Source organism: Crinia signifera, chromosome 3 (assembly GCF_055691185.1).
Source record: "Crinia signifera chromosome 3, ASM5569118v1, whole genome shotgun sequence".
NCBI lineage: Eukaryota > Metazoa > Chordata > Amphibia > Anura > Myobatrachidae > Crinia > Crinia signifera.
The window spans coordinates 58,519,569-58,536,008 of NC_139219.1; the positions used below are offsets into that span (position 1 = coordinate 58,519,569).

Below are 16,440 nucleotides of genomic sequence, written 5' to 3' on the forward strand. Positions count from 1 at the left end.
ATAACGTCACGCTGCACAGCCCGGCCGCCGCCATGGTGCTACAGCACAGCACACTTGATCACCTGTTCTCGGGGTGTGTTGCTCCCAGTCACCCGCTCTCCCTCCTCCAGTGCAGCGCTCAGCCGCACGCCTGCTGAGCAGCTTCGAGCCGCCCTCCCGATGTTCTCTCCGGCCCGCCCGCTGTGATGCTCCAAGCCGCCCGCTGAGTGATGCTCCAAGCCAACCGACTGCTGGAGATGATGGTCCTGCTACTGCCTGTCAACCCTGTGTAAGTGACAGTGCAGGGCAGAAGGGGTTACAGAGAAATGGTGGGGATGATCTGATTTCAGTGAAGTGCGGCCCGGGCAGTTGTTTTTTTTTTTTTATCAGGGAGGCCAATCTCGGGATCCCGGGAATCCCGGGATTGAGCATTTTTCAATCCCCAATCCCGGGATTGAAAAAATGCCCCGGGATTGGCATCCCTAGTGGCTTTGGAGCTGAAAGCAGCTCAAAGGGGAAAACTGAGCTGCTTACAACTCGCCCAGTGTGTACGACTTCAGTCTTGTTTTTTACCCAGATGATTTATTTTTTCCTGATTTTGCAACTTAATCCGCTAATGGTTTCCTACTGTATGTACAGCAGATTAAGGTGGATATTTTAAGTAACAGCCACACAGTGCACCCAATAGCGAGATTTGAGGCAAGGTGTATGCGGACACAGCTGGAGAAGTAAGAAATGACCTGTGTCGCTTCCAAAAACAATTATTCCCTTATAAGAAACACAGAACAATTACTTTCTGTGGCAACAACATATGGCAACTCTCATGAAAGGTTTTATGTAGATGAATGAATACGGCAGTGGCTGGAACTATACTTATTTTCGGCTACTTTAATTGTGAGTGTAAAGCTTAGCCCGTAACATCGAAACTACTCTGTAAAAAAAGTTTGGTTATAGGAGAGTAGAATTCTGGGTACTTGTTTCCTAGCACGGCGCCCACTACTCTATTAGCGTAGAGGGCTATTCTGCGTAGGGAAATCGCACCGCATCGCATGGGCCATATATATATGTGATGCGATTTTTGTTGTGTTAATTTATTCACTGCTCATGTCCCCAGGCCATCTCATCGCATGGCATGCACCTGCCGAAAAATCGCATGCGATTTTGTGGGGTGCCATGCCATGCCAGACACTTCTATGCCATGCAATTAGGTTTTAATGACCCACCCACTATCCACGCCACCCCGAAACGTGGCGAGCACAGCGAGCCCCGCAAAGGGCATCGGAACGCGTCCGCCCGACCTTTTCATTCCGCCACTATCCACGTCAGCGTGGAGTTGATTTTATATAGTGTGGCGAGCGCAGCGCGCTACCGAGCCCGAAGTGTGGCGAGCGCAGCGAGCCCCACGAGGGGACGCAGAATCCATGTAAAGTAATCCGCGTCCCCTCGCCACGCTTCGGGCTCGCCACACTATATAAAATCAACTCCATGCCGACGCGGATAGTGGCGGAATGCGCTCGCCACGCTTCGGGGGTGGCATGGATAGAAGGGGGGTCATTCAAACATAATTGCATGGCATACAAGTGTCTGGCATGGCATGGCACCCCACAAAATCGCATACGATAAAAAAAAATCGCATGCGATTTTTCGGGAGGTGAGATGCCATGCGATGAGATGGCCTGGGGACATGAGCAGTGAATGAATTAACTTAAAAAAAATCGCATCCCATGGGCCTATAACGGCCCATGCGATGCAAATTTTTTTCCCTACGGTGCCGTACATAGGGAAAGTGGGCGCCGTGCTAGGAAACAAGTACCGAATTCTGTTTAAGTTACATGTGCAATATTTTCCCTTTACATAAATCCCACCAGACAGTTGTAGCTGTGCCATGGAACCATTGTGCATCTCAAATGTCATTAGTTCCCTGAATCCAGCCGCCATCCTTTCCCATCCCGCTCCATGCCCCATGCCAGTCCGTTTCACACCGCTTTGATAACTCAGAGGAATATATTCATTCAGAGGTTAATGCGGCTTGAAGGAAAATTGCTGAACGTAAAGTATTAGATTGCAATGCTATTACAGTCCCACGGGCAAATTCCTTGTAAACAAAGAAAAATGCTTAAACAGCTTCATTATATATATTTATACATTTAAACGTTCCTAACTGGTCATGTTTTCACAGTATTGTGTTTCGTTTTCCTCCGAGCCGTGCTGCAGTCAGTGCTTATTACACGTCAGGTATGACAGGAGCCCGTACACTGCTCTTACAGTACTGACTCAGCAGTCTGACAAGTTCCTATGTGTAACACTGGGATGTGTTGAGTGAGCAGAGATTTCATTACGCAGCCTCCTAGCTCTGCAGCCTGTACATTCTGTGTAGTCTATGGCTCTACAATGATCTGCAGCTAGGGCAGCGCTTTTCTACATGCAGTTAATACCTGCCATTACTATTTGCTGGAACAAAGGAAGTGTTCTCCGAGAAAGAATCAGTTACCGGGCAGAGAACTTGTCATATAGGACAATACAACAAGTGAATACTGTGAAAAACATTGTTCTAAACAAGTGTTTGCATCCCGATTCCCCGTCATTCTTCACCCACACTCACTTTAAAACAACAAATAAAATAACCCATCATATAGAGGGTCACCTCAGTATACCGGTGTCTATTCTTCACCTCCTATTGGCTGATGGCCCCTCTTGCTGCTGCCCCCCCCCCCCCATATTTTCCCTTTGGCTAGGGTCTGCAATGTCACTTTAGCACAGGAATGCAGAACCTTTTGCCCTCCAGCTGTTGTGGAACTACACATCCCAGCATGCCTTGTTACAGTTTTGCTATGTGGCCATGCTACAACTGTTGCAGGGCATGCTGGGATGTGTAGTTCAACAACTGCTGGAGGGCCGAAGGTTCCCCATCCCTGCCTTAGCACAATTTTTTTTCCTCCTCTCCTGGACTTCAGGGGGCAGGGACGGAGCCTGATATAATCCAGCCACGCTCCCATCAGAGGCAGATGCCACTATTCACAGGTGGGGAGAGGATGGAACTAACATTTTTGCCATTTTAACCCCTACTCTTGAGACCCGCATGGGATTTTATTTGATGGGTGGAGAAGGATAATGTGGGGCTGTCCGTGGGCTTGTCCACATTTCCAGGGTGGCTGGGAAGGCCACCCTATTTTAGGGAGCCTCCCGGCCATTCCGGGAGGGTAGACAAGTATGCAGCTGCAAGGCTAATCTTCCTAGCCAGACGTTCATCGTCTGCAAAGCTACTCTGTCAGTCACTTCATTGGTTACCTGTATTTTACCGTATTCAATACAAAATACTTTTACTTACACACAAAGCCATAAACCAAACTACACCAACATACATCTCTTCTCTCATCTCAATATATCTTCCAACCCGACCTCTACGCTCCTCACAAGATCTGCGTCTCTCATCCACACTCATTACTCACTCCCATTCCCGACTGCAGGACTTTCTTCGGGCTGCACCCACTCTGTGGAATGCCCTCCCAAGCACAATAAGACTCTTCTCCAGTCCTCAAACCTATAAGCGTTCCCTAAAAACTCCTCTCTTCAGGCAAGCTTATCAAATTCCAGAACCAGTCACAGAACCTTGCATTCTGGTGGAATTGATGCAATAAAGAATACAGTATCTATCCTTATGTATCAATTATTATTATTTATTTATTAACAGTTTCTTATATAGGGCACACATATTACGCAGCGTTGTACAGAGAATATTTGAACATTCACATCAGTCCCTGCCCCAGTGGAGCTTACAATCTATATAGACATTCTAGGGTTAATTTTGTTGGAAGCCAATTAACCTATCTGTATATTTTTGGATTGTGGGAGGAAACCGGAGTACCCGGAGGAAACCCACGCAAGCACGGGGAGAATATACAAACTCCGCACAGTTAGACCAATGCCTATTTCCCTATAGATTGTAAGGCCCTGCTACATTTTGACTGTCTGTAAATACCCTGTTTGTATTATCACTGTCTCCTTGTAAAGCGCTGTGGAATATGCTGCGCTATATAAGAAACTGTTAATAAATAAATAAATATGCCCTAGCCATATAAATATTTTACGTTGCTCACCGAGGCTCTCACTGTGCATGCATGCTGGAAATTGGATAGATATATAATAGATAGTGATTTCTAAACCAAAAAAAAACACAAGAACTCCCTCTGGTGGCAGAAATGTTGCACATCATGTGGGCCTCCGCGCCCTCAAGTACAGCTCCTTCCAACTTTATGGTCAGGTTTGTAACATTTGTGTAAACGCCTGCTGATATTTTTTACAGATAGACATTTTTTCCTTTGACTAAATGTATTGTTTTCACTTTTTACTGAAATAAGAGGCATGTGTGGTACTTTTGAAGGTTAGGGGGCCGCCCACCGCAGCCCCTGAAGAGCATCAGGTTGCCTATTACTGCTGTACATGGGCACCAGAGACAGTGTGGTGTGAGACAGACCCAGAACTAGGGTATTCCCACCATGGCCCTAACTGTGCGGAGTTTGTATATTTTCCCCGTGCTTGCGTGGGTTTCCTCCGGGTACTCCGGTTTCCTCCAACAATCCAAAAATATAATGGTAGGCTAATCGGCTCCCAACAAAATTAACCCTAGAATGTCTGTGTGTGCGTGTACATGTGGTAGGGAATATAGATTGTAAGCTCCACTGTGGCAGGGACTGATGTGAATGGTCAAATATTCTCTGTAAAGCGCTGCAGAAAATGTGTACGCTATAGAAGAAACTGTTAATAAATAATAACTACTGTATACCATTCTTTGTCCACAGATAGCAAATTATTCTTTGTCCACAGATAGCAAACATGATGCAATAAAAACATCTTACTGATCTCATGAGGTCTATAAAGCTGCCCATACACCATGCGACTTCTATCCTCGCATCCAATCCCCCTCCAGCCGCCCAGGACCCTACCAGGCGTCAGGAACGCAAGCGGTACTTCTGCATGTGATGTATTGTGTTTGATCCCCTTTCCCCACCGCCGGGAGGGTGTCCGACCTGGAGATCTTACATGCAGCACATATAATCTTGGCTCCGATATCCGATGTGCACAGGACCGCCATCATATTGGATGTCATATCTATGCTATTTGGATCTCAAACTGAAAAGCCAGAATCAGGTGAAATCTGGCCCAAATCACAGTGTATTTGGGCCTGAAGTCTTGGATGGAGATAAAGTGGATGTAGATAATGCTCCAGCCAATCAGCTCCTAACATCCAAGTTACAGGCTGTATTTGAGAAATGACAGTTAGGAGCTGATTGACTGGTCCTTTATCCCTCCTTATCACTTTCCGCTTTATCTCTTGTTAAGGCTTAATACCTTGATGTTTACAGGTTCACTATGTCAACACCTGAAATGTCGCCATGTGAAATGTCGCCAGTTCGAGGATGCCGACGTCAGGGTTATGGGTAGAAATACTTATCAGAACATAGGTTCACATTGTCACAGACCTACCGGTACCCAGAAGACAACCCTGGACAAGGAAGAGACCACTAGACCATCTGGGCAATTCATCACGTCAACATATCATCTGCCATTCGCTGAGAGAGTTCTCAGCCAATCAGTGGCTTCCTCTTCATTTGTATGGGCTTTTAAAATGTAAGTGCTCTCACTGTGGTTGTGCCAATGTCTGGCAGGGGAGAGCCGGGCAGCGCTTACTGTTTGTTTCTGCAGGAACGGTAATTTATTTATGCTTTTCTTCTTTTCTTAAACTTACACCCCCCCCCCCTCCTTCCTGGCATCGCCTCCTATACTTGTTACAGTTTCTATACTGTTATGTCATATAATAAAACCCTCCCATACCCCCTGACATATAGACTGAGCTGCATTACAATTTGGACATTTCCAAGTTTCACCTTGAAGCCCGGCTCTTCACAAGCAGACGTGATAAAATGTTAAAAGCTTTTCTAAAAGATTAAACTTGTGCGTTTCACAAATACTCCCAGTCAGGCTGATAAATGAGAAGTATCGCGCAAGATAATAACAAAGCTAAAGACCCCTGTCAAGTCATTTCCCATACTATAACGTGAAGGATGATGCATCGCTCCCATTAGCTGATTGTAGATGTGCATTTCTGAATACTATACTTGTTCATTTCTAGCATTGTAAAGAACTAGTAATTGGACATGTTATATATACAATGTAATTAATGCCATCTCGCAACATCAAACGGAGTGGTACCTGTCATTGCACAAAAAAGGGTTCCTACAAGATTTACGGAAATTATTTAAATAATTGTTGACAAAGCCTTGCAAGCAAGTTTGGGTTTCAGACACAACAGGTCTCTATAGGATGTCTGAAAGGCAGAAGGTCCCTGTTTAGGTCATCCGCATATGTAATGATCCTGGATGCCTTGGGCAACGATGCTGAACAAGTGTATCAGATGTTCCAAAGCCTCCTTTTTACACAGTTTACCAACAAGGCCAGACAATTCCCTTGGGTGGACTATTATATGAAACGCGTCGAGTGTCCATTTCATCAGCGAGAAAACATTCTCCTCTGACTTTGTAGTCTGGACTAAAGAAAGTACTTGCCTGCACTTTGAAGCCGTGGTTAAACATTTCTATAGCAAGGTCAACCAATACAAACGCCCTTTAGATTTCCCAGTAGGAAACCCAATATTACATTTTTAATAATAGTCATTTAAAATCACAATATCACTATTCAGTTTTGCGATATCTATTATACTACTATGTTCAATATGAACTGCTCGGTATCTATGGATACTTAAAATCAAATGTGAAAACTAGCCATATTGAGTCATGCTATGAAAAGGACTAAAAATGTCACTCACGTATGTAGAAATGGGGGAAAACAATGTGTACTGTAGCTGTGTATCTCTTGAGTTTTCTACTTAGGTTGACAAGTTATACCCCGTTCTCACTGCAGGCAAATTCCCGGCCTTCTTTTTACCCGTGTTTGAGATCCGGGTATGCAGACACGGGTTGACCCGTTCACACTGCAGGAAATTACCGGGTAGAACTTCTTCGTCCAGGAATTTGCCTTGCAGTGAGAACGGGGGTCCCTCCTTGCAAAAGCCGTGTATTTCTCACTGGCAGTGAGAACACGGCATTACAGTACATTATGGGGGGGGAGACTGAACTGATCGCAGTAGATTTTACTGCAACCCTCCCCCTAACCCTGAATTTTTCTCCAATTTTTATGTCCAGTGTTTTTCCATGAGCAATTCGATTAAAGCCCCCTTTTTGCACTGAATGATATCTGTAAATTATATCGTTTAGTGATGTCACCGGGAACCGCTGAACATGTGGGTTGTTGGCTATGTAGCCGAATTTACCTGCACGTTCAGCTGAGAGTGGGGGTCATTAATGTTGTTAACGATGCAAGCTCCCATGCACCATTGAGCATACACACAAGATTTTATATAAATTATATAATATTTCTCAGCGATATCATTTAACCCCTTCCCTGGTACTCCCGAGAATTTTCCAGGCTGTGCTCCAGTGCTCAGACTGGTAAACCCGGAAAATTCTCGTGAGTGCCACTGCCTTTGCGCCCTCCTGCCGGGCAGCGCTCCTGAGTTGAACTCTGCGCTCAGCTTCAGCCGCTGCCCCGGATCCTGCTGCTCAGCTTCGCCTCCTTCCCCCGGCTGCGCGCGGCATGACCTTGCTAATGTCACACCGCACACAGCCGGGTTGCAAGGGGCAGAGCCTGGCAGCAGCCGATTGAGTGCTCAGCGGCGCTGCCCGGCCCCGGGAAACAGTGTTTTTTTTTTTTCCCTTAAGTCCCTTAAATAAAAAAAAACACCACTGAAGGGGTTAAAATATCCTCTAGCATGTTTGTGGCTCCAAACGAACTGCGGGTACGTGCATTGGCATCGATATCGTTTATAAACATGGAACGATTTGAACGCTTGGTCATTTTGATCGATCAGGAACACTCACATAGTATGCCAATTCGTTCCGTGTGTATGCACCTTTAGACATTGTCAACCTGCTATACCCCATCCATACAGATTTCTCGCTTATATAGAGAATAACCCATCAGTCTTATGCATACTTGCCGACTTCTCATCTCCCCTTTGCGGGAGACCAGGGAGAGGGCAGCTGATTAGGAGGCGTGGGAGCTCTCAAATGTAATTTGGATAGCTCCGCCGATGGCCACGCCCCATTTACGGCACAGAAATGGGGCGTGGCCATGGGTGGAGCTTGCCAAATTAGATTTTGAGATAGTACCGTAGCACTTTTTAAAGGAAGGAACCCTATTAAAGAAAAAGTGGGGAGCAGAGGGAGAGAAGCAGGAGGAAAGCATGAAGCAGCTAGCCGCTATCTTGCCATCTCATCTGCGGCGCTGCCTTCTGCTGCTTGTGCCGCTCCCTCTGCTGATCCAACAGATCCCCAGCCGGCAGCCGGACAGCCGCGACGTCTGCCTCGGAACTTATTCCACACATTCCCGGGAGATCGGGAGGAAGGAACAAAAAACGGGATACTCCCACTAAATGCGGGAGGGTCGGCAACCCTGGTCTTACGCATTAAAAGTTATCTTCTGTGCACCTCCCTTCTCCTACTGTACATCCCCATATTAACTTGTACTATTATATTGAGATATAATGTTAAACCATATAAATGATCAATGGTAGCAATTATTTTAATAAAGTTGCCTTTGGTTAACCACAATCTTTCCATTCATTTTAGTTGCACATTACGGATCTGACCACTTACAGAGATGTTAAGACAATTAGATGTTCTGTTTTCATTTCAGAACAATAACCTAATTATATGGAAAATGTCTAATGTAATTTTTGAAAATGTCACAATGGTTTTAAATATCCACCGTGAATAATTAATTGTCTCTCTCGCATTAACAGTTAGCTCTTTTAGAGAAATGCCATCCTGTGGCCAAAGGACGTAGGAGGGTTATTCGGCAGTAGCACAAGATGCCAATTACAAGCGGTCACATTATATGATGCAATAACGTGTGAACATGTAATTGTGCTTCCCTTCACAAACGCGTGTTTTATGCACAAGCAATTAGCACTAAAATGCCACACAGCTTTCTCGTCTTTATATGAAATTAAGAAGAAACTGCATTGATTTATATAAAATTATTCCTTTTTATAAAATTCAGACAAAGTTAAACAAATTTAAAAGGTCAAGATAGGGCCAAATTTAGGAACTTGCCTGGATTTAAGGCAGATTCACACTTCTGATGACTTCATTGGTGGGTACACATGCTCGTAAGTAATGTATAATTTATTTGACTAGGGTTTTTTTTTTATATAACTGAATTAGATTAAGATCAATTTAAAATATATCCACCACAATTTTTATTTAAAATAAATCAAATTGAAAGTATCAATTTGCCCAACGATGGGAGGAATAGCAGAACATCAATGATTGGACCATCGCAGCTTTAGATTTTCTCAGTGGCTGATCTGTGCAGCCACTAGGTGTACAGTGCCAAGGTAAGGCTGCTTCTGTTACATTCCCTTGTGATCAACAGCAGGGGCAAATTTAGGGGTCAACTCGCCCCTAGGCACAACATGATGGCTTGCCCCTATCAAGTCAATGCCCTGCTCATATTTCCTGGTCTTTGGTTCTGCTCTTTACTTCAGATGCAACCATGTCAGGGAAACCCAGCCTGGCATGGTCACAGCAGCCAGACAAGTGGACAATGCTGTGTTTGACTATGACCACATTTTTCATGTTCTTCACTTCTGTGTTCAATGGAATACTCACAGCTGCAGAAAGAGTGCACTCTTGTGGACCTGTCCTCTCGTGTCATTACACTAAGGAGAGGGCTGCAACAGTGCAAGGCAATAGAGACAATTGGTGAACTCTGAACGAGTTGTTCGTGGAAGACAATCCGAAAATAAAATAATTTGAAGGTAGTAGAGGCCCGATTCAGACCCATTCATTAGGGTCCAAATTCGGCCCTGTCCCCGATGTTTGAATATACAAATATGAGAATGGGAAGAGGGGGTGGGCAGGTGGTGGGCGCAGGGGTACGCGCACCACCTGCTAGTGGGTCACCTGTACAAGACCTGTTCTTTAAGGTGGCCATACACTAGTAAGATTTATCTGCAGATCTGGCTGGTTGGAACAAAAACATGGTTAACAGTTTGCAACAAAAGAGGGGGTATGGATCCGCACAGACTTCACACATATAGGCATTTACTAAGACCATAGGTTTGACCAATATTTTGGACTACTCAATTATATAATGGTAGTCTAGGATTGGTGGTGCGCCCAACACATTCAGTATTTGTAACTGTGTTGAGGGGAGATTGTATGCAAGAAGCATACAGGAAAGACAAATGTGCCTTTTTGGGCGCACTCTTTGTTCAATGATTTGATATGATTAATTCATTAAGACATAACTTTTATTGGCTTCTTTTCTAAAAAATTGGGAGCATTCCTCATTTCATTATTAATCGATAAATTAACCTTGACCATCAATCAAGGAGAAAGAACACATTTAACATATGGACTTATCAATACATTGTCATTGACCATCAATCAAGGAAAAGATCATATACAACATTTAAACAGGATATATCCATACATTTTTACATGGAGTTATTTTTAAAAGATTTTCAATTTTTGATTTTTTAATTCTATAATAAATCTTAAACAAATTGCCTCAGCAAAATTGCATCAATTTTACAATTTGAGTTGCCTCGGCAAATTGGCAGCGATTCGCTCAGCCACACACACTCGGTTAACCTCTTATGCTTATAGATTATACTGTAACAAGACTACTGTATCTCATATTAAAAAGAGGAAGGTAACCCAGTCCAATGAGTAGACCTGTAAAAGATATAGGTATAGTCACCCGTGGAAAGTACTCCAACAACCGGCGGTTCCTAAGCGTCTGCTGTTCGATTACCCGTCTGAGTTACCACCCAGTTTGTTCACCAGGAGTCTCCTCTCTGGCTACTAGACCGGCCCCTTGTAGGTACTGCTGATATCAAGCCTGTAATGGGGTACAGTGGTAACCTGTTGGACTTAGTATTGAACGTGAGTGCCTGGTTGGTTGTAACATGGGAGTTAAGGTAAAGTACACTTCTGCTTTCCAATACAGCTCAATGATTCACCCTGGTGCTTTTCAGTATTGCAGGGAGACACAGCGGGCTGGATGGATGAGAGAGTGTTATGAAGTGGTGAATCAGTGACAGTTAGTCGGTTAAACCATAAATTGGCACTTCTGTATTAAAATTAGAAAGAGGAGAAAAAGGGGAAGCAGAATTTGAAGTAAAGAATTGTTATTTAGACAATTTTTGACATTACTGAAATAATATATAACAAACTGTATAAGAAAGGGTGGGATAGATGATATTAAGGAAGAAAAGTGACTACACTAGAAGTCATTGGTATTAATAGGTTTACGCAGAATACATGATTATTCAAAATAGGTATCCTCAAAAGATATATATATATTGATGAAATATTCATAAAGATGAACTAGTAAGTGAGAGTAAATGTAAAGTAATTATGAAAATAAATGAAGTGTTAAAGTGAGAAGTGATGTAGAAGTGATAGTTGGATAAGTAAAAAGATCCTATTGTGCTGGTGACGTTGCCTGAGTGTGCACCTGCTTATTGGGTTCACTCTTTGTGAAGAGGCCCCATTCATTGTAATCCTGTATAAAAATTCAGAGCAGCTAATGCTCAGTTTGTGTGGTTACAGTGTACATGCTTATTAATTCACTGTACCCATTTTTTGATAAAACCCAGGAGTCACCTATTGACAGTCAGTACAGCTAAACCTGCCTTTTCTGCCTACCCACTATTTAACCCCCTCATGTTCAAGTAGGATAGACTCTCTTTGTTAGTAGGCTTTTGGGAGATTTGGATGTGAGTGTACATATAACTGGATACTTATGAGATGCGAGATTGCCATTAGACCTACAAAGCTCCGAGCAAAATTATAGCTCAGATACCCCATGCGGGCTACATGAGCCATTTTGTTATCTCCCGTCTCTTTTTCCATCCCACTCTAAACCCTTTACTCGTGTTGGTAGGAAGTCCATATAATTGGGACTCTCTCATCAGGGATTCGATGCTTGCAGATCTCTGAAAGCAGAAGTGCCAATTTATGGTTTAACCGACTAACTGTCACTGATTCACCACTTCATAACACTCTCTCATCCATCCAGCCCGCTGTGTCTCCCTGCAATACTGAAAAGCACCAGGGTGAATCATTGAGCTGTATTGGAAAGCAGAAGTGTACTTTACCTTAACTCCCATGTTACAACCAACCAGGCACTCACGTTCAATACTAAGTCCAACAGGTTACCACTGTACCCCATTACAGGCTTGATATCAGCAGTACCTACAAGGGGCCGGTCTAGTAGCCAGAGAGGAGACTCCTGGTGAACAAACTGGGTGGTAACTCAGACGGGTAATCGAACAGCAGACGCTTAGGAACCGCCGGTTGTTGGAGTACTTTCCACGGGTGACTATACCTATATCTTTTACAGGTCTACTCATTGGACTGGGTTACCTTCCTCTTTTTAATATGAGATACAGTAGTCTTGTTACAGTATAATCTATAAGCATAAGAGGTTAACCGAGTGTGTGTGGCTGAGCGAATCGCTGCCAATTTGCCGAGGCAACTCAAATTGTAAAATTGATGCAATTTTGCTGAGGCAATTTGTTTAAGATTTATTATAGAATTAAAAAATCAAAAATTGAAAATCTTTTAAAAATAACTCCATGTAAAAATGTATGGATATATCCTGTTTAAATGTTGTATATGATCTTTTCCTTGATTGATGGTCAATGACAATGTATTGATAAGTCCATATGTTAAATGTGTTCTTTCTCCTTGATTGATGGTCAAGGTTAATTTATCGATTAATAATGAAATGAGGAATGCTCCCAATTTTTTAGAAAAGAAGCCAATAAAAGTTATGTCTTAATGAATTAATCATATCAAATCATTGAACAAAGAGTGCGCCCAAAAAGGCACATTTGTCTTTCCTGTATGCTTCTTGCATACAATCTCCCCTCAACATGGTTAACAGTTTGTCAGTTTTCCAGCATTTCCAAGCAAATGGTCAACTGTCATTTGCTCTCATCCATAACCATGTTTTTGTTCCAACCAGACAGATCTGCATATAAATCTGTGTGTGTATGGCCAGCTTTACATGTCCACAATGAGTCCTGCATCAACGCATGCTTCATTTACAGGTTATGGCCGTTTGGGGGCAGGGAGTGGAGGCTGCAGACCAGTGTTCTTGCAGTGCCAAGACCAGGGTCTGCATTGTCCGACAGAGACGCAACATTCCCAGTGTACAACGATAAGGGAGGGACATATGCATGCAGTCCAAAACACGCAAGATTCATTTTTTTGATCTGTAACCCAAACTCGTTGGGATCACCCAAGCTGGGACTCTGTCCAACAAGGAATCCAATGTGTTTGTGTCAATTTTGCCTTTAATAAATCTCCGATTTGAGAAATCAGTCTAAATCCCAACACTGAGCAACCATACCCCAAGCTCACCTTACAAAGGTTACGGAAACTTACCTTTCAAAAACAAGGGACTGGCCTGCGTATATTCCTTGTGTTTCACCTGGACCTGTTGCCTGCGACTCTCAATATGCTTCTTCACTCTGGATTCAATCGCGTCTTTAAGTAACACACAGACTTCCTGAAAACATACAAATCCGAAATGTTTCTAAAACTAAAAAAAAACAAAAAAACTAAAAATACAATGCGCACGTTACATTAATTGGATAATACACACGTCAAATCACAAAATATTTTCTCATATGAGAAAGATGTACTAAGCCTTGAACAGAGTTAACATGAAGAGAGGAGAGGTAACAGCCAACCCCCTCTGAAAAAGAACAGCTGGCCAGGTGCAAACTATAGCGATTTTGGCCCGATATGTTGTCTTCCGCAGAATAGGGCTCATACTGTATATCGGCTGGATCATTCAGTGAGTAGCCCAATCCGCATGGTCACATGCGATCTCTTCCGAACAGCCATGCTACATTGCCAAGCAGACTATATAGCATGCGGTGCCCTAAGGGGTAATGAGGGACAGAAAAAGGGATCATTCTGACATGTACCATGGATAAGATATGTCATATTATCTGGGTACAGATGGTTCTATTGTGTACGCAGCCTTAGATAGTCAAAAGATGGTCATGCCAAATTCCCTTCAGCCTAGACCAGTGGAGAATAGCCATAGACACTAGTGGAAGTAATGAACAACCTCTCGTTCCGTCCCTCATTTCACTGCATCGGTCCGCATGTGATATATGCCGGTTGGCCATGCAGCAGGGCCAACTGAAAGAGGAAGATTTCGACCCACAGAAGCAAGCAACCATGCATACATATTAGGAAATATTCACGTATTTACGTTTCTGATACCGGAAAAGTGGGCCGATATTGACCTAATATGTACAGCAGGAACGGTTTGGTTGGTACCTTCTCTCTCTCTCCTTAGTAAGACTTAGCACATCCGATACTTTTTATGCAAAGTTAAATATAATGCAATAAAGCAGTAGATTTAGGGGTAGGATAAGTAAACCAGATGCATTATACACAGATAACTGGTAATGATGGGAAGGGAATATACAGGGCTGCATTCATATAGAACTGTCTGGAGCAAACGTCTGATCAGTACCAAACTAGTCTAGTATATAACATAATTCACATTATTTTGGACCCGCTCAGTAATGTAGAAAATCTCATTAGGTTTCTCAGACGTGGATTAAAAATAGAAACAAATAATGGCAATCTATAATAATCTAGGGATGGCCATCGGAGCAGTCGCCATCAATGGTTGCCATCGATGATGATTCTGCACCCAGCCATGGATAGTCAGAAACTAGGTGATGGATAATCATCGATAGTTTTAGCTATCGATGATTATCCTTCACCTTTGACTGAATGGCCGGAGGACCAATCAAAATGTGGGGGCGGGGCTTCCAGGTGTCAAGGGGCGGAGCTATGCACAGTGTCCCAGCACCTTGAAGAATAAAAAAAAAAGAAACATCGTTTCTACTATGCCATCTATGTAGGGAACCCATCTGGTTCTCCCCCATCGATGGCAAAAGGTTTCAACATCGGCCATAAACCATCGATGATTTTGAACCATCAATGGTCAATGGACATCCCTATAATAATCACCAATGGTCTGTCCCAAATGTGTGCAGTGGGAGGTGGCTTCCGCTTCTTGGAATGAAGTGAAGGGAGTGCAGGAAAGTGCAGATGCCATCGATCTGACGAATGAGTTTAATATGCTAGTTTATTAATAGATCGCAAACATACTCCATAGCACCAGTCCGCTTACTCTCAAAGCAAGAGTCTGCCTGTTTTGTCTACCTGAGCTAGTGCTTCTGGGTAAAAGTATTGGATGTACAATCTGCCACTGACAGTCTGGCTTCATGTAACTATTGTAAGCTTGCAGCAGTGCCCTCCTACCTCCAAGTCTGTCTGTTGTTACCCAGTTTGTTTTATCACTGTCTACTATTGTAAAGCGCAGCGTAATCTGCTGCGCTATATAAGAAACTGTAAATAAATAAATAAATGTAACACCACAACTAAAAATGCAGTTTGCGAAAGCCATTGATATAAAGCACAGAGCATGAAGCCCATGCGCATCATTATAGCCTAAGACAGGAGCACGTTCAACTAAAAATAGTTCTCATGAAAACGAAGTTTCCTCAAGACATCAATCCTAATTCACTGAGACAGAGCCAACAAAACAGGACAAATTGCTGGCAAATAATTGAGCACCTGTGTAAAGCAGTTAATTAGCCTTCAACCCAGAGAGTCTTGTCTTATCCTCGGTAAATTGACAGGTTAGAATGGATTATGGAGTAAGTCCTTGCATTAGTACAGTGTCGGAGCATACTGCTTTAGGCAACGCAGCGAACTGGCATCCATAGCACAAAATGTGCACTTTCTATATAACTATTGGGATACTCTGACCCTCATTACAAATCCCAGTGTCCGCTTCTTGTGCACAGTTCTCTACATCTGCCGATGCCCCAGGCAGCAACGAATACTGTGATCTTAATTGCATTCACCAGGAGGTTTAAATAATTGCATTCATCAGGAGGTTTATACAAAGTTGGGTTAAAGAGCTCTTAATTTTTTTCTGGGCTCATCAAAACAGTAGTTATTGGCTGCCTTGCACAAATGTGCGGAGTTGACGTTTTCGTTTGCACACACAAGAAACGCGCTGGTATTTTGCTTATTAAATGCCTCTACATCTAGTTCAGAAGCATCAAAAGACTTTTCGCATTTGCCTTTTCATTACTTCTATTTTGCTAGCTATGGGGCAACAAACTTATCAATGTTGCAATGGTTGTATAGCGATATTACAGGTAGGTTTCATTATTATATTCATATGGCGACACAAATGGTCTGCAGCGCCCAATCACAGAGCAAATAAACAAATATGGCAAAAGAAGAACACAGACAGTTAAAGACAATGTGCCGGATGTACTTT

The 16,440-nt window shown here is 43.2% G+C and overlaps 1 protein-coding gene across 3 annotated transcripts in view; it reads right to left on the minus strand.

Moving 5' to 3' along the window:
• SLX4IP (SLX4 interacting protein) overlaps positions 1 to 16,440 on the minus strand; it is a 167,992-nt gene that overhangs the window by 61,612 nt on the left and 89,940 nt on the right. For all 3 annotated transcript variants that reach the window (XM_083175853.1, XM_083175852.1, XM_083175851.1), the window contains one exon: positions 13,500 to 13,623. In XM_083175853.1, coding sequence (XP_083031979.1) covers positions 13,500 to 13,623 — 124 coding nt within the window. The remainder of the gene's footprint in view (positions 1 to 13,499; positions 13,624 to 16,440) is intronic.